This window comes from Lepidochelys olivacea, assembly GCF_965140295.1.
Source record: "Lepidochelys olivacea isolate rLepOli2 genome assembly, chromosome: 27".
In the NCBI taxonomy this organism is placed as follows: Eukaryota; Metazoa; Chordata; order Testudines; family Cheloniidae; genus Lepidochelys; species Lepidochelys olivacea.
In genome coordinates, this window is record NC_140437.1 from 8,863,486 (window position 1) to 8,886,072 (window position 22,587).

A 22,587-nucleotide genomic window follows, 5' to 3' on the forward strand; every position below is an offset into this window, starting at 1 on the left:
CTTAATACAGTTCATAATTACTGTGTTTCTTTCTTCCAGGGCTTCTTTGTCTCCGTCTTCTACTGCTTCCTGAACAGCGAGGTGAGCATTTCCTTGTGAGGTGAGGGGATGGAGGGGGATCTCTCATCTGTACAGCTTCCACATGGCAGTTCCCACTGTACCTGACAAATGAAACAGCCCTGCCTGCCCAATCTAATGACTGTATTAATGGATGGGGAGATGGGCCCAGGGCTGGTCACCCTGGGAGACCTGGGCTTTCCTGACACTTGGAGCCATAATGAAACAAGTGTGGTGGATTTAACCTGGTCCCCAGTATTTCTGTGTCCAAATCGGCTGGCAGGGGTAGTAAAGACCAGGGACTAAGGTGCATCGGCAGAGCTGGGTGTGGTTCCAAGACTGGAAGGGCAGGAGTCAACTCATCAGTAGGAGCCACCTTCTCCCAGCAATGTCAGATCTGTTCCCGCAGAGCTTGTAATCGGCACTACTCAAAAATACGCCAGCTCCCTGCCCTGCATTTCAGCAACAAACTGAGCACTGCATCGTCTGGAAGGCCAAGAGACGGTCACAGCTGTGTGCAGTTGCTACATTCCCTGCCTGTGCAGAACAGATTCTGGGTTTGTTGCCCTCCTTGGGATTAATTTCTAAGGTACGAAACTGTGTCAGCAGGAGACACACACACACACACACACCCTCCTAATATGACTTCTGGGGAAAGTGGGTCAAAAAATGGCAAGTATTCGTCATGGGAAAACCTCAGGCTTGAATCATTTTCATCAGAATTTCCCATTAAAATTTCTTGGGTTCGGGGGTTTTTTCAACAAAAAAGAAAAACTGGAAACAAACATTTTCAGTGTCTTGAAAACATTTATGGGGGTGGGGAAGTTGGGGGGGGTTGGTTAAAATGGTCAGATTTTGCAAATCAAAAACCAAATATTTTCCTGAAAACTGAACATTTTCCCCAAAGGCTTTTACTGTGAAATCATAGAATCATAGAACATCAGGGTTGGAAGGGATCTCAGGAGGTCATCTAGTCCAACTCCCTGCTCAAAAGCAGGACCAATCCCCAATTAAATCATCCCAGCCAGGGCTTTGTCAAGCCTGACCTTAAAAACTTCTAAGGAAGGAGATTCCACCACCTCCCTAGGTAACGCATTCCAGTGTTTCACCACCCTCCTAGTGAAAAAGTTTTTCCTAATATCCAACCTAGACCTCCCCCACTGCAACTTGAGACCATTATTCCTTGTCCTGTCCTCTTCTACCACTGAGAATAGTCTAGAACCATCCTCTCTGGAACCACCTCTCAGGTAGTTGAAAGCAGCTATCAAATCCCCCCTCATTCTTCTCTTCTGCAGACTAAACAATCCCAGTTCCCTCAGCCTCTCCTCATAACTCATGTGTTCCAGACCCCTAATCATTTTTGTTGCCCTTCGCTGGACTCTTTCCAATTTATCCACATCCTTCTTGTAGTGTGGGGCCCAAAACTGGACACAGTACTCCAGATGAGGCCTCACCAATGTCGAATAGAGGGGGACGATCACATCCCTCGATCTGCTCGCTATGCCCCTACTTATACATCCCAAAATGCCATTGGCCTTCTTGGCAACAAGGGTACACTGCTGACTCATATCCAGCTTCTCGTCCACTGTCACCCCTAGGTCCTTTTCCGCAGAACTGCTGCCTAGCCATTCGGTCCCTAGTCTGTAGCTGTGCATTGGGTTCTTCCATCCTAAGTGCAGGACCCTGCACTTATCCTTAGTGAACCTCATCAGATTTCTTTTGGCCCAATCCTCCAATTTGTCTAGGTCCCTCTGTATCCTATCCCTCCCCTCCAGCGTATCTACCACTCCTCCAAGTTTAGTATCATCCGCAAATTTGCTGAGAGTGCAATCCACACCATCCTCCAGATCATTTATGAAGATATTGAACAAAACCGGCCCCAGGACCGACCCCTGGGGCACTCCACTTGACACCGGCTGCCAACTATACATGGAGCCATTGATCACTACCCGTTGAGCCCAACAATCTAGCCAACTTTCTGCCCACCTTATAGTGCATTCATCCAGCCCGTACTTCTTTAACTTGCTGACAAGAATACCGTGGGAGACCGTGTCAAAAGCTTTGCTAAAGTCAAGAAACAATACATCCACCGCTTTCCCTTCATCCACAGAACCAGTAATCTCATCATAGAAAGTAATTAGATTAGTCAGGCATGACCTTCCCTTGGTGAATCCATGCTGACTGTTCCTGATCACTTTCCTCTCATGTAAGTGTTTCAGGATTGATTCTTTGAGGACCTGCTCCATGATTTTTCCAGGAACTGAGGTGAGACTGACTGGCCTGTAGTTCCCAGGATCCTCCTTCTTCCCTTTTTTAAAGATTGGCACGACATTAGCCTTTTTCCAGTCATCCGGGACTTCCCCCGTTCGCCACGAGTTTTCAAAGATAATGGCCAATGGCTCTGCAATCACAGCCGCCAGTTCCTTTAGCACTCTCGGATGCAACGCGTTCGGCCCCATGGACTTGTGCACGTCCAGCTTTTCTAAATAGTCCCTAACCACCTCTTTCTCTACAGAGGGCTGGCCATCTATTCCCCATGTTGTGATGCCCAGCGCAGCAGTCTGGGAGCTGACCTTGTTAGTGAAGACAGAGGCAAAAAAAGCATTGAGTACATTAGCTTTTTCCACATCCTCTGTCACTAGGTTGCCTCCCTCATTCATTAAGGGGCCCACACTTTCCTTGGCTTTCTTCTTGTTGCCAACATACCTGAAGAAACCCTTCTTGTTACTCTTAACATCTCTCGCTAGCTGCAGCTCCAGGTGCGATTTGGCCCTCCTGATTTCATTCCTACATGCCCGAGCAATATTTTTATACTCTTCCCTGGTCATATGTCCAACCTTCCACTTCTTGTAAGCTTCTTTTTTATGTTTAAGATCCGCTAGGATTTCACCGTTAAGCGAAGCTGGTCGCCTGCCATATTTACTATTCTTTCGACACATCGGGATGGTTTGTCCCTGTAACCTCAACAGGGATTCTTTGAAATACAGCCAGCTCTCCTGGACTCCTTTCCCTTTCATGTTAGTCCCCCAGGGGATCCTACCCAGCTGTTCCCTGAGGGAGTCAAAGTCTGCTTTCCTGAAGTCCAGGGTCCTTATCCTGCTGCTTACCTTTCTTCCCTGCGTCAGGATCCTGAACTCAACCAACTCATGGTCACTGCCTCCCAGATTCCCATCCACTTTTGCTTCCCCCACTAATTCTACCCGGTTTGTGAGCAGCAGGTCATAGAATCATAGAATATCAGGGTTGGAAGGGACCCCAGAAGGTCATCTAGTCCAACCCCCTGCTCAAAGCAGGACCAATTCCCAGTTAAATCATCCCAGCCAGGGCTTTGTCAAGCCTGACCTTAAAAACCTCTAAGGAAGGAGATTCTACCACCTCCCTAGGTAACGCATTCCAGTGTTTCACCACCCTCTTAGTGAAAACGTTTTTCCTAATATCCAATCTAAACCTCCCCCACTGCAACTTGAGACCATTACTCCTCGTTCTGTCATCTGCTACCATTGAGAACAGTCTAGAGCCATCCTCTTTGGAACCCCCTTTCAGGAAGTTGAAAGCAGCTATCAAATCCCCCCTCATTCTTCTCTTCTGCAGGCTAAACAATCCCAGCTCCCTCAGCCTCTCCTCATAACTCATGTGTTCCAGTCCCCTAATCATTTTTGTTGCCCTTCGCTGGACTCTCTCCAATTTATCCACATCCTTCTTGAAGTGTGGGGCCCAAAACTGGACACAGTACTCCAGATGAGGCCTCACCAATGTCGAATAGAGGGGAACGATCACGTCCCTCGATCTGCTCGCTATGCCCCTACTTATACATCCCAAAATGCCATTGGCCTTCTTGGCAACAAGGGCACACTGCTGACTCATATCCAGCTTCTCGTCCACTGTCACCCCTAGGTCCTTTTCCGCAGAACTGCTGCCTAGCCATTCGGTCCCTAGTCTGTAGCTGTGCATTGGGTTCTTCCGTCCTAAGTGCAGGACCCTGCGCTTATCCTTATTGAACCTCATCAGATTCCTTTTGGCCCAATCTTCCAATTGGTCTAGGTCCTTCTGTATCCTATCCCTCCCCTCCAGCGTATCTACCACTCCTCCCAGTTTAGTATCATCCGCAAATTTGCTGAGAGTGCAATCCACACCATCCTCCAGATCATTTATGAAGATATTGAATAAAACCGGCCCCAGGACCGACCCTTGGGGCACTCCACTTGATACCGGCTGCCAACTAGACATGGAGCCATTGATCACTACCCGTTGAGCCCGACAATCTAGCCAGCTTTCTACCCACCTTATAGTGCATTCATCCAGCCCATACTTCCTTAACTTGCTGACAAGAATACTATGGGAGACCGTGTCAAAAGCTTTGCTAAAGTCAAGAAACAATACATCCACTGCTTTCCCTTCATCCACAGAACCAGTAATCTCATCATAGAAGGTGATTAGATTAGTCAGGCATGACCTTCCCTTGGTGAATCCATGCTGGCTGTTCCTGATCACTTTCCTCTCATGCAAGTGCTTCAGGATTGATTCTTTGAGGACCTGCTCCATGATTTTTCCAGGGACTGAGGTGAGGCTGACTGGCCTGTAGTTCCCAGGATCTTCCTTCTTCCCTTTTTTAAAGATTGGCACTACATTAGCCTTTTTCCAGTCATCCGGGACTTCCCCGGTTCGCCACGAGTTTTCAAAGATAATGGCCAGTGGCTCTGCAATCACAGCCGCCAATTCCTTCAGCACTCTCGGATGCAACTCGTCCGGCCCCATGGACTTGTGCACGTCCAGCTTTTCTAAATAGTCCCTAACCGCCTCTATCTCCACAGAGGGCTGGCCATCTCTTCTGCATTTTGTGATGCCCAGCGCAGCAGTCTGGGAGCTGACCTTGTTAGTGAAAACAGAGGCAAAAAAAGCATTGAGTACATTAGCTTTTTCCACATCCTCTGTCACTAGGTTGCCTCCTTCATTCAGTAAGGGGCCCACACTTTCCTTGGCTTTCTTCTTGTTGGCAACATACCTGAAGAAACCCTTCTTGTTACTCTTGACATCTCTCGCTAGCTGCAGCTCCAGGTGCGATTTGGCCCTCCTGATTTCATTCCTACATGCCCGAGCAATATTTTTATACTCTTCCCTGGTCATATGTCCAACCTTCCACTTCTTGTAAGCTTCTTTTTTATGTTTAAGATCCGCTAGGATTTCACCATTAAGCCAAGCTGGTCGCCTGCCATATTTACTATTCTTTCGACTCATTGGGATGGTTTGTCCCTGTAACCTCAACAGGGATTCCTTGAAATACAGCCAGCTCTCCTGGACTCCTTTCCCCTTCAAGTTAGTCCCCCAGGGGATCCTGGCCATCCGTTCCCTGAGGGAGTCGAAGTCTGCTTTCCTGAAGTCCAGGGTCCTTATCCTGCTGCTTACCTTTCTTCCCTGCGTCAGGATCCTGAACTCAACCAACTCATGGTCACTGCCTCCCAGATTCCCATCCACTTTTGCTTCCCCCACTAATTCTACCCGGTTTGTGAGCAGCAGGTCAAGAAAAGCGCCCCCCCTAGTTGGCTCCTCTAGCACTTGCGCCAGGAAATTGTCCCCTACGCTTTCCAAAAACTTCCTGGATTGTCTATGCACCGCTGTATTGCTCTCCCAGCAGATATCAGGAAAATTAAAGTCACCCATGAGAACCAGGGCGTGCGAGCTGCCGGAAGAAAGCCTCATCCACCTCATCCCCCTGGTCCGGTAGTCTGTAGCAGACTCCCACCACTACATCACTCTTGTTGCTCACACTTCTAAACTTAATTCAGAGACACTCAGGGTTTTCTGCAGTTTCGTACCGGAGCTCTGAGCAGTCATACTGCTCCCTTACATACAGTGCTACTCCCCCACCTTTTCTGCCCTGCCTGTCCTTCCTGAACAGTTTATAACCATCCATGACAGTACTCCAGTCATGTGAGTTATCCCACCAAGTCTCTGTTATTCCAATCACGTCACCAAAATGATTCGGTCTTGGGAAATTACAGCCGGAACAAAACTTTCCATATGAATGTTCGGTTTGGCCCCATTTTTCATTCAACATCCTTTTCGATGAGGACATTTCAGCCAGCTCTGCTCCTGTGACCAGAGAAAGGGTGCTGCTGGGCTGACCGAAGGAGCGTGAGGCTATTTTGATGCAGTGCATGGCAAAACTTCCGCAACAAGACCCCAGTCCAATTTGTCCATTAGTTAGTGTCCCTGTAAACCCTTTCCTAAGAAGAGCAGAGTTTGCCAGGGCAGCACACCAGTGTCGGTTGCACCATCTGTTTGAATACAGGGATCATTTCACCAAACCTACTGCATTGTGACCCAAGAGAAACGGAACATGTATAGCCAAACAAAAGCCCCTCTCTGGGCTGATCGGTTGTGTTTCCGTGTTTCACACAGAATCAGAGGACTGGAAGGGACCTCAAGAGGTCATCTAGTCCAGTCCCCTGCATTCCTGGCAGGGCTAAGTATTATGCCTCCCTGTAATTGCTTTCACACCTTTGCTAGCCTTAAGAATGGATGGCTGGGTACAGGACAGAAACAGCAGATCCCGCGGGACGGGGAACATAAAAAGCCTTTTCCGACGCTGAAGGAAAACACAGCATCTCTTTTCTGTATCCGTCCATAGCCTTCCCTTGGGGAGAGACAGCTCCCAAGCCAGCAATTCTGTGAGCTAACAGTCTGGTGTTTGCTAAAGAACTCACCCACCAGGGCTGCTTTCTGTCTTGGGATCTTTGTGGATGGATTTTTTTTATTATGATTATTTTTAAAAACTTTCTTTTTAAAACTGTTTCCCACCTTCTGCAAAGCAGCAAAATAATCTAGTTAATAATTCAAGGATGAGATTGGCTTTGCCCTCCCCGTCACCAAGGCGTGAGGTTTTGTTCAGTCACTGAGGCTGAGTGATGTTCTGAGCCCCTTCATGGCTTATGCTTTGATAACAGGCAGTTTGCTGTGGTCAGTCAGGCTAAAACTGACCAAGGAGCAACCAGGGGAGCAAATCATTGTTCATTCCCTCTGAAACACCTGGCATTGGCCACTGTGTGAAGACAGGAGACTGGGCTAGATGGACCTTTGGTCTGACTCAGTATGGCCATTCTTATGTTCTGAATAGGCCCAGATCCCCAAAGGTGTTTAGGCTCCTAACTTCCAGAGGAAGTACTTGAGGATTTGGGCCATAATGCTGGGCACTCAGAGAGAGCTCAGCTATTTACCAATTCATCCTCACAACACACTCGTGGAGAATTAGCGTGGCCCCTGTTCACAGAGAGGGCACTTGGCCCAGGCAGAGAAGTGACATGGCCAAGGGTTGTGCGGTGAGTCAGTGGCAGAGCTTGCAGTGCAACTGGAGTCCTGATGCCCACTTTCCTGCTGTAACCACTAGCCAGCACTTTCTCCCAGAGCCAGCAAGTCCCACTGCAAGTCCCTTCCTCTAATCACCTGACAGCATTCCTGCCCCAACAGCCACTCCCAACAGGGAAGGAACATTAGCTAGAAAGGGGCTGAAAAGATAAATGGGCTGGACTGGCTCCCGGGGAGCTTGAAACCCCGAGGGAAGATGTGGGATGGGATGAACTAGGAATCCAGGGGGCTTTGCAATGCATGGAGGGGAAGGGACAGACATCTTGGTGACAAGATGCATTGCTGCAAATTAGCCAGGGCAGCGGAGGAACTGAAAGTGGGACTTCCAAGAGGGCCTGTTGGGAAGCACCTCAGAATCCTTCCTGAGACCAGCAGGGGGCAGCCAAGATGGAGACAAAGGAAAGCCGGGGCTCTTTTTTCCAGATTACCCATGGAGGGTTTTAATGCAGCGTGTTGGAGACCAGGGAGCCGATGTGTGATTCTGTTATTAGCTTCCCTGCAGGCTGACTTGTAAACCCCTTGGGGCAGAGCCATGACTCCTCTGTGTGCCCTGAGCCCTGTTGGCTTTCAGTGTGTGGTAAATAATACCAGTACCCCTCTGCGGAGAGGTTGCAGATATCAGGACCATGCAAGTCCGCTTCCTGTTAGAGGAGAAATCAGTAATGTGGAGGCTGGGGATATTGGTGTAATTTGTTTATTTACTGTATATTCACCAGTCCTGGAACAGAGGTGGGCACAGATAGCACACAGGCCATCTCCTTTTTCAGTACACTCAGCCCAAATCCCAATGCCAGCTCCCAACTCTATCCCTGGAACAGACTCTACTTACAGAGGTTAAGGCAGAGAGCAAACTCTCCTGCTACTTGCAACAGCTCCCCTCAGGGAAACCGCATCTGAAAACTAACAACACAGCATTTCTTCCAAGACTAAAAACTTCCTCACACACTAAGAAAAAGAATGCGTAGGTCTATATGTTGCACTGCCATCTGATAACAATGGCAGGGCTACATATAACAATAATATTATTTGAGATAACACTGATATTATTTGAGATGTGTGTTCCAAAGCATATGTTTCCTGTCTAAGTCATAAAGAAACACAAAGCCCAGAACAAGGGGAAGATGCTGCCAGATACTGAATTTGTAGCAGGTGGAGAGAGGCTATTTCTTTCCACATGGATCAGATAAAAAGCTCCTTTCTCTGACCTCCTGTTGCTGTGATCTTTGACCCTGAACTCCCCTTCCCCTATGTTGCAAATCTGCCTGGCATTTCCTTCTGCAGCCTCCCACATATGTTACAACTTCCCATCTGCCTCTTTCCTCCTTGGTTCCTACAAGTCTATTCCTCTGCAGCGGCTGCTGTCCAGCCACATCCGCAGCCTCCCCAATCACAGTTCTCCAGAGTCTAGCAAGTGCAGAATGCTGCCTCCCTCTTCAAAGAAGCATGGCCCCGTACACCCCACTCACCAGCACCGTTTAGACCCAGTTCAAAATCCACCCCACACTCTGCCTTTGACCTGTACTGCCCTCCCCACTCCCTTCCTTTAGCATTGGCGTCCTCTCTGCCCAACCCTATAGACACTGTGGGTGCAAGAGCCTTCTCTTCTGCAGCTCACACCATCAGCAGCAGCTTCCTTGTGTCTCTAAGTGCAGGACTGTGCACTTAGGACAGAAGAATCCCATGCACTACTACAGGCTGGGGACCGACTGGCTAAGTGGCAGTTCTGCAGAAAAGGACCTAGGGGTGACAGTGGCTGAGAAGCTGGATCTGAGTCAGCAGTGTGCCCTTGTTGTCAAAAAGGCCAACGGCATATTGGGCTGTATTAGTAGGAGCATTGCCAGGAGGTCGAGGGAAGTGATTATTCCCCTCTATTCGGCACTGGTGAAGCCACATCTGTAGTATTGCGTCCAGTTTTGGGGCCCTCGCTACAGAAAAGATGTGGACAAATTGGAGAGAGTCCAGCGGAGGGCAGCAAAAATGATCATGGGGCTGGGGCACATGATTTACAAGGAGAGGCTGAGGGAACTGGGGTTATTTAGTCTGCAGAAGAGAAGAGTGAGGGGGGATTTGATAGCAGCCTTCAACTACCTGAAGGGGGGTTCCAAAGAGGATGGAGCTCGGCTGTTCTCAGTGGTGGCAGATGACAGAACAAGGAGCAATGGTCTCAAGTTGCAGTGGGGGAGGCTTAGGTTGGATATTAGGAAACACTATTTCACAAGGAGGGTGGTGAAGCTCTGGAATGGATTACCTAGGAAGGTGGTGGAATCTCCTTCCTTAGGGGTTTTTAAGGCCCAGCTTGACAAAGCCCTGACTGGGCTGATTTAGTTGGTGTTGGTCCTGCTTTGAGCAGGGGGTTGGACTAGATGACCTCCTGAGGTCTCTTCCAACCCTAATCTTCTATGATTCTATGATTCTCCATCTCATCACCATGCTGTCGGGGCCTCCCATAGGATTGCAGCAGGGCAAGCCGGGCTAGCAGCTGGCGCTTGCCCCAGTGAGCAAATAACAGGCAGCTTAGGACTGGACCTCGCTGGAGACAACCTGGGAATTTCAGAGCCCTCCAGAATTTCCGTGCTCGCCCAGGGCCATGAAGCGCTGAGATGCAGACACGCCCAGTAGCCATTACATAGACCAGGCTCCTCGATCCCATTCCTAGCTCCACTGTCAGACAGGACACGCTGCTGGACTGCACAGAGTGTGTGGCCTGGTTCTGCTGCAGAGCCCACAGCGCAGGCAAACAATGCGTTGAGACTGGATTGATTGCTGGGGGGGCTCCATGGGAAACAATCGTCCCCTGCACTAACTCGAGACACAGCTCGGAGCCAGGGGAATGGAAAGGGGGCAGAGCCAGCTACTCAGCAGCCCCAGCTGTCTGGGTGTTAGATATTTGGAAGGCTAATGACGGACACTAAGAAATCTGTTCCCACGCAGCTGTTTCATCCACCCTAGCACCCGTTGGTGGAATTCGCACCTTGCGGTCAATAAAACGTCGTTCAGCAGTAACTCCAGGAAGTATTCTTTGCATCATACGGGAGGTCAGACTAGATTAGCACAATGGGCCCTGCTGTCCTTGGAATCTGTGAATCTATGATATTTACCAGCCACCCAAGGCATCTGCACTGCTGTAAGTTTGAACTGACACAGATGCGGACCAGACAAGTAATAAAGAAACTCTGTGAGCCCATCGCTCGCTTACCCTCCATCACACACTAGGCAGCCTCAGGTTTATTAGACGCTAGCTCTTTTTTATAGCTGAAGTCCAGATTTATCTCCTCCTGCTTGCTCTTTCACATTCCTGGACCCGGGTTCATTTCTCTCCTTTCCTGTCAGACCTTTAAAGACAGGATTTATTGAGGTCGGTGTCCAACAATGGAGAGTGACTAGCCGGGAGTGGGAGTCGGGACTAGTGGGACCTATTCCTGGCTCTGGGAAGGAGGCTGCCTTGTCAGTTAGAGCAAAGGTTTTGGAATTAGAACTGCTGGGCTCAAATCTCCCATTGCAATGACCCAGTGGGGTGACCTTTTGCAAATGCCCTGTCCCTGCATCTGCCTCAACTCTCTCCCCGTCACACTGGGATAAGAATGTTTCACAGATTCATAGGCTCTGGGGGGATCAGAAGGCTCCACTCTGATCACCTAGTTTGACCTCCAGCATAAGGCAAGCCCCAGAACTCCAGGGTGACCTTGGGCAAGTCATGTCCCTGCTCTGTGCCTCAGTTTCCCCATCTACAAATACAGAATAATGCCAGGAACTGTTCCTTCCTGGGGAATTTGAGGGCTTAGTTCATTGATGTCTGTAACCTGCTTTCAGCCCCTTAGCTCTAAAGTGTATTGCAGTACTGTGCAACGGGAGAGGGAAATCTTGCCCTAGTTCTGCCGCAGGTCTCAGGAAAGCCCTCGCCAGCAGCATGGGTTGTAAATGCCCTGTGTCCTCTGCAATGTGTTGGCAGGTCCGCTCTGCTGTCCGGAAGCGATGGCACCGGTGGCAGGACAAGCACTCCATCCGCGCCCGCGTGGCCAGAGCCATGTCCATCCCCACGTCACCAACGCGCGTCAGCTTCCACAGCATCAAGCAGTCAACGGCTGTCTGAGGGGAGGAAGCCGTCGCACGGGACGGGAGCCAAGGTTTGCAGCAGAGCCTCTGCTGCTTGTACTGCACACGGCGTGCGGGCCATGTACTTCCAGGATGGAACCCCAGCCCACGAGCCCAGCAGAGCCCGGGCAGGGACTGTCTGACACCAAAGAAACCCCTTGCCAGCGTCCACCCTGGGAGACCAGCTCTCAGAGCACCTCTTTCTTATTCTCCCAAGCCCTTGTGAGGCCAGAACCTCCCTTGCCCAGGACTGTGGGTCTGGGCAATATCTGGTGGCCCTGGCAAGGCCTACAGCAACTGAGGACAACGGTCCATTGAGGACTTCACATTATCCCAGGGTCGGCTGCGGGCAGAGCAATTCCCCGAGCAATGCCGGGTGTGCTGGAGATATGGCAGAGTCCAGCACCCGCCCCGATCCTGACCTAGCAGCCGGTGTAGTGGAAATCTTTGTTTGTCCGGTGAGAGCCCTGGTCCTGCTAGCACTGGTCACATGGATGGGATGTGGCCAGTCTGCATTTTTGCCTCTCTCCCCATTCCCATGCATGTCACTGCCCCTCTGGGGTATAAATTCCTCGCTCCGGTTCAGCGGCTGCACGGCAGGTCGCTTTGGAGTGACTGCCTTCAAGGGTGTCGTGAAAGCTCCGTTTGCGGCACATGGCGATGGCATCTCTGGAACAACCCTGTCAGAAGCCACTGCCACCACATGGCCTTGCTAACCCGTTCTGGGGGGGCAAGCCTGGGAAATCCGCTGCCAGGCTCCTGCTGCCAGTGCAGATGCCCTGAAGAACCTCTGCAAGCTGCGGTGATGGGGAGGGATGCCCTGATGTGCGTTAACCCAGAGGACAGACCAGCTGCTTGGGCCGTGAATGTAGTTTGCCTGGTGCCATTTCTGTGCTTTGCCTTATGCCTCCGTTTTATTACAACCCTGAGAGTATTCATCCCCCCACATCCACCCTGCCCCCCTGCTCCAAGCAGGATACCTGGCGAGGTCACGCGGCAGCCCCTGCCATGCAGTCTGCTGCAGAGCTGGGGTCGCCCTGCTGCCCCCTGCAACCCCAGCATGTGGCGCCTGGCGAGGCCCCGCGGCAGCCAGGCCTGCACGTCGCTGAGTGAATGCAGCATTTGTGAGAGTAGCCTGAGCCTGAGTCTTCACTGCGGCGTTCGCCCCAGTGACCGGCCCTCGCACTCGCTCCTCTGGCGTTAGCCCAGCTCGAGAGTGGGCATGCTAGCTGCGGACACGTTGTGGTAACGCTCGCAGGACCCCACCAGGCCAGCCCACGCCAGCGGAAAGCCCCTCTGCACTCGCGCCAAGGTGGCAAGAGCCAGATCCTGTAGGGAACAGGGAGATCAGACACCAGGGGAGGGAGTGGGTCACTGGCACTCAGTAAATGAACACCAGGTGAGCAATGCCAGTGGAGATACAGCAAGTGGGGGGTGAGATGGTTCCTCCCAGAGCAGAGACCTGGCATGATAGGGCCCCGGGGTGGGTGTGAAGAAGAGGAAGGCAGCTCCCATTGAAACCCCAGGAAAACATTGAATGGGGGGGGGTTGGCTTCTGCCCATGGCAAGACAAGGATTTGGAGGACACCTGGGTTCACACCCAGATCCTTGGGAAGAGGGCGTCAAAAGCTACACAAAAAATCTTTTAACTTCTCCCAAATACACATGCACACATACACCCTACCCACATATGCACTCTCATATGCACACATACACACTCACATACATGCAACTCACACACACACACACATAAAGCACCTTGGTTTTATGCCTCATCAGACAACACAGCTTTGATGTATTTATTTCTAAGATAAGCAAAATTTGGTCCAACTCTGCTGCGTTGTCTACAGGCCGCAATTCCCGCAGGATCACTGTCGGGGTGCAGAAGGGGACATGGGGCTGAGCTGCCCCCTGGTCTCAAGCTGCTCCTCTGGGGCTTTCTTTCCAAAGGGTGTACAGCTGAGATGGAGAACTACAGAAAGCACTGAGGAGAGACCAGTAGGTCGTGGGTGGCGTGTTCTGAAACCTGCAGTTTTACAATCCAGCGACTTCTGCATATTTATGCATATTCATCCAGTATGCAAATGAGGATATTGAATCATTTGCATAAACCCTCCAGATTTCTGGATCTTCGGCCTTATATGGCTATACCCTCTGGTGGGTAGAACTGTGTGGCAAACATTCCCAGCTGCCCTGAACTGCTTTAGCTGAGAGCCAGGGAACAACTCGTTTGTGGGCAGGGTTTGCTTGTGCCTTCTCTACAGAAAGATTGCAGATGACTAACAAAGAAATGCAAATCCTGTTTTTCTCAGCCCGTAAACTCATGGCAGTGACAGTGGAATTTTTCGATGTTTTAATCTTTCGTATTTTAATTCCAAAAATGTCCATTTTTCTAACCTGCAAGTTTTCTCAGGAATGGCTGGGTTACGACTAATTCCCCAATTGTTGAAAAGCAAGTTTCAAAGTTCCAAAAAGGTCCCATTTTGACGTTTTCTAAATGGTTTTCCAAGTCAAAAGGACTTTTTGTTCAGAAATTAAAGCTAATTAGAGTGACAACATTTTTAAAAAAATATGATTGAAATTGAAATAAATGTTTCAATCGGCCCAAAGTGAAATTTAGGAGAGGGAGGTTTGGTGGGGGAGGGACATGAAAATGTTCTAGATTTCCACTTTTCATCCCAACTTGGGATGGGAAAAATGTTCAAAATCTGAAAAATCCATTTCCCATCCAGCCCTACGTGACAAATCTGCACCCATCTCCTTGTACTGACCTTCCTCCGATGGTCCTTGCTCAGCGCTATTAAGTTCTACCAGGAGTGCCAGCATCTCCTCTGAAATACCCCTCTCATTCCATGGCCCTACCTCCAGCTATGGCCTTGGAGAGACTATATCCAGAGCCAGTGTCCACACTTCAGAAAGGATGTTCAACAACTGGGAAGGGTTTAGAAAAAAACTATAAGGTTTATTCAAGGTCCGCAAAACCTGCCTTCCAGTGACAATCTAATGGAGCTCCAGCGGCTTAGTTTATCTAAGATGATTAAGAGGCAATTTATTTGAGTAGGGTTCTATTTTTCAGGGTTTATTAATTTCATTGGGGAGGGGTATTTTTAGCCATTTTTGAGTTCTGTGTAGATGTCCAAAAACTGGGTTATTTCCAGGGCTTTCCCTTTGGATATTCACCTCATACTGTTTCAAACTGCACCATGTTCAAGTGCAGTAGGGAAACTAGTGCACACCAGCAAGGTCTACATGGACCAATTAATGCACAACACACTAGTGTGCTTTAGAAGTCATACTCCTGTAGTCTGCATTGGTGCTCCATGGAGACAAGCCCATAGAGATACAAGCCAGTGAGTGGAGACATCACCTCTGTAAACACACAGAGCTGGGAAAGGGGTGAAATCCACATGAATTGAGAAAACATTTCTGGTGTTTACTGGATAAACACTGGTTTGTTCTGGGGTTCTGTATCCGGGATGTTTTATCAGTGTTTACCAGTTAAAACCTAAAATCAGAAGCCCTATCCATCCATACCTATGCCAAGAGAATATATCAGTCCTAGAGAGCTCTTTTAGGTAGCTGGCAGAGGCAGAATAAAACCCACCAGCTGGAAGCTGCAGCCAGGAAAGTTCAAAAGGGCAACCAGCAGCACCAAGGGGAATTAATTCTTGGAACAGATCAGCAAGGAGCCTGGCAAATTCATCATCACCGGGAGGCTTTAAATGGAGATCAGCCATCCTACTGTCAGAATCACAGGGTGATGTTTTCAAGACTGTGTTATACAGGAGGTAAGATGAGCTGATCATCAGAGTCCTTCAGGCCTTAAAATCTATGACATTACAAGGCCATGCCATTCAGAGAAGGACAACCAGAGGTTGGTAACCCAATGCTAACCAGGCAGCATGTCTCATTCCAGGAAGTAACACTCTGGGCAGGGGACAGAGTGACCCTGTACCGGGCTTGGTTCTCTCTGAGGTCCTGGCCAATTCCCCTGATGGCCATTTTTGTGCTTGTTTGAACTGCCCCATGCTCCATACACACACGTCACATTTGTGTCTGATGGTTCCACATGGCTGGTGAGCCAGCAGTTCTCACAGCAGAATATTTCCCGGATGGATGGGTGAAATTCTGACCCCCACTGAAGTCAATGGGTGTTTTGCTATTGACTGCACTGGGGCCAAGATTTCATCAGTGTTGCCACTATAGATGAACAAACAGTTCTAATAGGGGCAAGGATGACGCAATGGTTAAAGGGCAGGATGGTGTGATGGTTAAAGAACTGACCAGAATAGCTGTCTTCTGCTTTAGGAGATGCATCATTCCTGGGTACCCCAGGGTTTTAATCCCCACTCTGCCACTGACTTACTGTAGGACCTTGGTCAAGTCACTTCACCTTTATGTTTTATAGTTTTCTCCACTATAAATTGGAGCTAATGATACTTCCTCAAAAGGGAGTTTTGAGGCTTCACATTAATATGCATAAAACACTTTGTTATCCTGGAATGAAAGCTGCTAGAGGGGAGAAGGAGAAAACACACTACAAAAACCTCCATCCAACCTTCAGGATGTTCCCTGAACTGAACTCTACCCATGACCAGCTGTCACATGTCCAGAAATTGCTCCATGACCCACAGGTCATTGAAAGAGCCCTAAATCAATGCTGAGGGTCATAGTTACCACGTCCTAATTTGAAGACGTTGCTCTCTCATTGGGGTGATTCACTAACACATGGTGATGCAGCAATGTCATGGCATCCAAGTCATATCACTAACTGAAGACACAGAAGTTCATAGATACCAAGGCCAGAAGGGACTATTGTGATCATCTAGTCTGACCTCCTGTACAACACGGGCCTTAGAACTTCCCCAAAATAATTCCTAGGTGCTGCAGCATTGTGGAGAAATTAGTAGAGCTAGGCAGGACCTGGATTTTCCAGTTCAAAAAGAATTCCCCAATTTCTAAATTTGTTCCCTTCCAAACTTGGAACAAACAAAAAAATTGAATTTTCCTGCGAAAGGGAAATTCTGGGAGGAAAAATCACTTTGTGTCCACGGAAATGTTTCATGTTGGTAAAATTAAAACATTTCATTTCAATTTCAACCTTTGGAAACCCTTTCACTTTTTTTAAAAATACATTTCATGTCAAAAATCATTTCAAACTGAAAAATCACAGCAGTCCACGCCAAAAATGTTGAGCTAGGATAATATCGAATCGCTTCGTTGCGGGAGGTTTTGCGAAACGTGCTGTTGTCAAATTGACACTTTTTCTCAGCATTTTGATATTGGCAAAAAATATTTCAATAAAAACTTGGAGCCCAGCTCCAGGAACGAGGCAGTGGCTCGATACTTTGCCGATGGCATGTCAGAGCCAGGAATGGGACCCAGGAACTCCTTGTTTCCAGCCGGGTGGGATTCACTGCACTAGGGCTGCCGTGTAGAACACCTGATTCAAACAAAGCCCTTTACAATAGACAGAGTCAAACAATGCTCACCTGCTCCAGGGTGTGAAGGGATCTGACATGGAAAGTGAACTCCAAAAAGAATGAAACAAACGCAAGCAGAACCAGGAATGGCATTCACCAGATTTCAGTGAAACTGAAGCCAACGTGCGATGCCCAACTTGCTGTCAACCCTACGTCCTGCCAGCTCTCTGCCAGTGCAGTGTGGAATGGTGCCCCATGATTTCACAGCACCTTCATCATATTTTTGCCCTGTAGCCTAAGACCTTGTCAAATAAACTAAACAATCATTGCCATCCCACAGGCTATAAAAACTGCTGCGTAAACAAACCATCACCTCCAGTGATTCCCACCCATCGGGATACACTTCAACACGGAAATCCATCAGCCCCGAGGGACCAGTGCGCTCCCTCCTTGGGTTCCCCTCTTGCAGGCCAATGCCCTTGGGTGCCCAGGAGAATGGATGCAGGATGATGCTAGTTTGGAAGACCTCAAGCTGGCTGACTGATCCCTTTCTCCCTCACCCTGTATCCAGCTCCCAGGAGAGCCAGCGCTCTGCGCATGCCAGTGGCCAATGTGGAGGGGTCAAACGACAACAAAATGCCCAATGTGGCCAATGTGGAGGAGCAAAACGACAACAAAAGCAGCACTGTGTGGGTGTCACTATTTACTTCATCCTCCTGTCTTACGATTGTTCAGATGTGCACAATTTGCTTTAAAAAATCTGTGTGTTGCCATGTGTACTCTCAACTCTGTTTGATTAAAATGGCTTTTAATTATTTCATGGGGACTTTGCGTTTGTCTCCCAGAGAAGGAAGGGTTGGTTCCGTCATGGGATCTTCGCACCTCTTGGATGGGACCCTGGAGTACTGCCTTTTCTCCCCACGTCTAGGATATCTCAAGAGGGACTGCTCCCAAAAGACCAGAGCCAGGAAGGGGCTGAATACCCTCAGATCCAAGGGCGTGGTCTCCAGGTTCCAGCCCCAGATGGTCATCAGAAAGCATCAGGGGTTGAAGCCAGGGCACAAAATACAAAGCAGAACCTGCTCCTGCTGTTTATTTTTGGGTGCCAAATGAGCTAAAATTGGGTGGTGATCTGTAGAATTAACCTGGCTACTTGGAGGCAGTGTGGCCCAGTGGACCTCGGTTCTCTTCCCAGCTCTGCCCCGGGGCAAGTCACTTACCCGCTCTATGCTGCCATTTCCCCAGCTGCAGATTGGGGATAAGGAGACTCACCTCCGTTGACATCTACTGCTAACAAGTGCTCTGTGGGTATTACTATTCTTGTCACTTTAATGTGAGAGGGGCCAAGCTCCCACAGCCAGCCCCCTTTGCACCTCTGTTCACCATCTGTTATGGGGGTCACGATATGCAAGGAGAGTTGGGTGGGATCAGCAGTGTGATTTGCAGTCAGGAAGTGCCAGTTATTACTATTCTATGTTTGAAAAAATATTACACATCTCAAGCTGTCAATTTCTACATGTAGGGGAGAGCGCCTCCTACCACTTCCCCCCCTCACAGAGCCACCTAGCACTGCACTGGGCTCAGCACTCAGATGGCAGATTGCCCCCTATTGAGACACCAACACCACTCGCTGCAGCACAGCATCCCCCCTATCACCACTTTGGGGCATTTTAAAGGGAGGAGAACGCCCCCTACTGAATCCCCCACACAACTCCCTGCAGAACAGTGCCCCCAGTGAGTGTAATCTAGTGGGGAGATTGGTTCAGAACTAACTCGGAGGCTGAGCAGTAGCCACAACGCCATTTCAGGCAGAAACCAGGTTGACCCTTGGCCTCCCTCCCCCTGCCTCCCTTTTAGACTGTGAGCAAGTTCACAGGCTGAGGTGGTAGGGCTGGAAAACCACAGTGGTATTTGAACTTCTGCATGAGGCCTCTGAGGCTGTTCCTCACTAGCTGGGCCAAGCTACAATAACGTTGCAATGCAGTTCCTCGGGGCGAGGCCAGTTAAAACTGAATGTCATGCCACAGATCTCTGTTTACTGCTGAAATTCAGACCCAAACATCTCTTTCTGGTCAGGTTAGTCTTATGCGGAATTAATTCATGCGTTGCACCGAGCTTGAGGAGCAGAAGCACTAGGCACATAAATATAAATTATATATAAATATATTAATTATATTATTAATAATAATTATAGGTTCCTACTGATTACATGATGATTATTTTTAAGAGAGACAAGGTGGGTGAGGTAACATCTTGTATTGGAACAACGTCTGTTGGTGAGAGAGAAGCTTTCGAGCTATACAGAGCTCTTCTACAGGTCTTCAGCTCTGTCTAAGCTCGAAAGCTTGTCTCTCTCACAAACAGAAGTTGGACCAATACAAGATATTACCTCACCCACCTTGTCTGTCTAATATCCTGGGACCAACACAGCTACCACAACTCTCCAAACAATTATCACTAAAGTTATCGATTCCCAGATTAATGAGCTGTTGCTTGCGGTCCTCAGATCTCCTGACAAGCTTCTAGCAGGGCGAGATGATCCTATGGTAACCCTCTAATCATGTCCCGGTATGTCTTGGGAACAAGAGATGCACTGTTAGAACACAGGGCGTAGGACTGGAAGGGACTTCCAGGGTAACTGAAGCAACCCCATCATATCATCCCATTCATAAATTTATCAAGCTCCATCGTCACAGATTCTAAAGCCAGATGGGACCACGATGACCATCCAGTCCAGCCTCCTGGGGTCTCCTGGCCCCACTGCTCTTACTGGCAGGCTGTTCCAGAACCTCCTTCTGCTGCTGCTTAGAAACCCTCTTCTCATGTCGAGCCTACCTTTATTCATGGCCACTTGATCCCTGTTTGTTCTTGTGCCAGTCTTGTCCTTTAGCTCCAGTACCTCTCCTCCCTCACGGGGGTTTTCCCCAAGCCCTCCGCATCAAAGCAAGCAAGGCTTAGAAGTCAGTGTCTCTATGACAGGGCTCTGTAGTGGTCACTAGATGGGTCTTTGACTTGGTTTAGTTAAACCTGCGGCCCATGGGGTCACATTCATTCAGAGACGTTGTATGGGCCCCTTACTGAATGAGGGAGGCAACCTAGTGACAGAGGATGTGGAAAAAGCTAATGTACTCAATGCTTTTTTTGCCTCTGTCTTCACTAACAAGGTCAGCTCCCAGACTGCTGCGCTGGGCATCACAAAATGGGGAAGAGATGGCCAGCCCTCTGTGGAGATAGAGGTGGTTAGGGACTATTTAGAAAAGCTGGACATGCACAAGTCCATGGGGCCGGACGAGTTGCATCCGAGAGTGCTGAAGGAATTGGCGGCTGTGATTGCAGAGCCATTGGCCATTATCTTTGAAAACTCGTGGCGAACAGGGGAAGTCCCGGATGACTGGAAAACGGCTAATGTAGTGCCAATCTTTAAAAAAGGGAAGAAGGAGGATCCTGGGAACTACAGGCCAGTCAGCCTCACCTCAGTCCCTGGAAAAATCATGGAGCAGGTCCTCAAAGAATCAGTCCTGAAGCACTTACATGAGAGGAAAGTGATCAGGAACAGCCAGCATGGATTCACCAAGGGAAGGTCATGCCTGACTAATCTAATCGCCTTTTATGATGAGATTACTGGTTCTGTGGATGAAGGGAAAGCGGTGGATGTATTGTTTCTTGACTTTAGCAAAGCTTTTGACACGGTCTCCCACAGTATTCTTGTCAGCAAGTTAAGGAAGTATGGGCTGGATGGATGCACTATAAGGAGTGGATGAAAGCTGGCTAGATTGTCGGGCTCAACGGGTAGTGATCAATGGCTCCATGTCTAGTTGGCAGCCGGTGTCAAGTGGAGTGCCCCAGGGGTCGGTCCTGGGGCCGGTTTTGTTCAATATCTTCATAAATGATCTGGAGGATGGTGTAGATTGCACTCTCAGCAAATTTGCGGATGATACTAAAGTGGGAGGAGTGGTAGATATGCTGGAGGGGAGGGATAGGATACAGAAGGACCTAGACAAATTGGAGGATTGGGCCAAAAGAAATCTGATGAGGTTCAATAAGGATAAGTGCAGGGTCCTGCACTTAGGACGGAAGAATCCAATGCACCGCTACAGACTAGGGGCCGAATGGCTAGGCAGCAGTTCTGCGGAAAAGGACCTAGGGGTGACAGTGGATGAGAAGCTGGATATGAGTCAGCAGTGTGCCCTTGTTGCCAAGAAGGCCAATGGCTTTCTGGGATGTATAAGTAGGGGCATAGCGAGCAGATCGAGGGACGTGATCGTTCCCCTCTATTCGACAATGGTGAGGCCTCATCTGGAGTACTGTGTCCAGTTTTGGGCCCCACACTTCAAGAAGGATGTGGATAAATTGGAGAGAGTCCAGCGAAGGGCAACAAAAATGATTAGGGGTCTAGAACACATGACTTATGAGGAGAGGCTGAGGGAGCTGGGATTGTTTAGTCTGCAGAAGAGAAGAATGAGGGGGGATTTGATAGCTGCTTTCAACTACCTGAAAGGGGGTTCCAAAGAGGATGGCTCTAGACTGTTCTCAATGGTAGCAGATGACAGAACGAGGAGTAATGGTCTCAAGTTGCAGTGGGGGAGGTTTAGATTGGATATTAGGAAAAACTTTTTCACTATGAGGGTGGTGAAACACTGGAATGCGTTACCTAGGGAGGTGGTAGAATCTCCTTCCTTTGAGGTTTCTAAGGTCAGGCTTGACAAAGCCCTGGCTGGGATGATTTAACTGGGAATTGGTCCTGCTTCGAGCAGGGGGTTGGACTAGATGACCTTCTGGGGTCCCTTCCAACCCTGATATTCTATGATTCTATGGGCCACCCTTTGGCTTTTTTAATCGTTTTATGCCAAAGGAAGGCAAAAAAAAAAACACACACAGGAAGAGAAAACCTCCACAGCCACTCTGAAGAGCGTAGGCAGGTGGATGACTAGCAAAATCCTTCCCCGGCGGTGAGGGACTCTCCCCAAACCTAGGCTGAGCTAACAGGTACCCGTTCAGTTCCATGTGGACTCATGCCTTTATCACATGCACACGCCCCCGCTGTCTTCCCATATCTCCCCTTCCTCCCACAGGTTTCAGCCCAGCCACAAATGATACACGGCCCTAGCACACGGGCCTGCCGTGTGGGCACGGCACGCTCTGGCAGGAGGCTCCCGTAGCTGAAAACACTAGCAGCACGAGGCAGAAGGAGGCACCGTGCTCGGTGACAAGTGGTGACAAGGGACAAGCGCTGTCCTTTTCCCCTTGGGTAAGTGACCCCCCCCCCCACAACAGAGATGCCTGCAGGAGTCGCTGTGAAACGCTCCTTGGGTGGAAGTCACAGAAGGTGCAGTCCTGGCCGGCTTCCTTTATATAGAAAAGGGGGTGTTTTGACGGGGCCAGACTGAGCCCTGGAGACCAGAGGTAACCTTTCCAAAGTGCACAAATCCCACTGAAAGTCAATGGGACATAGGTACCTAAATCACTTAGGTTCTTTTGAATGTTCCCCCTGGGCAGGTATTGTCCCCACCCATCAATGTGCCTCAGCCGGAGGGGTCAGCTGGTAGGTGAGTTTCTATGGCCCACTTCATCCTTAACCTCTAACCGATGCTGCCAACCATGGCCAGTTTTCATGTGCCCAGCTCCCCAGCGGCTCCCCGTTGACCTCAAACAC

The 22,587-nt window shown here is 49.3% G+C and overlaps 1 protein-coding gene across 1 annotated transcript in view; it reads left to right on the forward strand.

The window, feature by feature from the left end:
• Positions 1-11,622, forward strand: part of CRHR1 (corticotropin releasing hormone receptor 1) — a 53,293-nt gene extending 41,671 nt beyond the window's left edge. The window contains exons 10-11 of the mRNA XM_084615512.1: positions 40-81; positions 11,369-11,622. Of these exons, the coding sequence (XP_084471638.1) occupies positions 40-81; positions 11,369-11,509 (183 nt within the window). The 3' untranslated portion in view covers positions 11,510-11,622. The remainder of the gene's footprint in view (positions 1-39; positions 82-11,368) is intronic.
• The last annotated feature ends 10,965 nt before the right edge of the window (positions 11,623-22,587 follow it).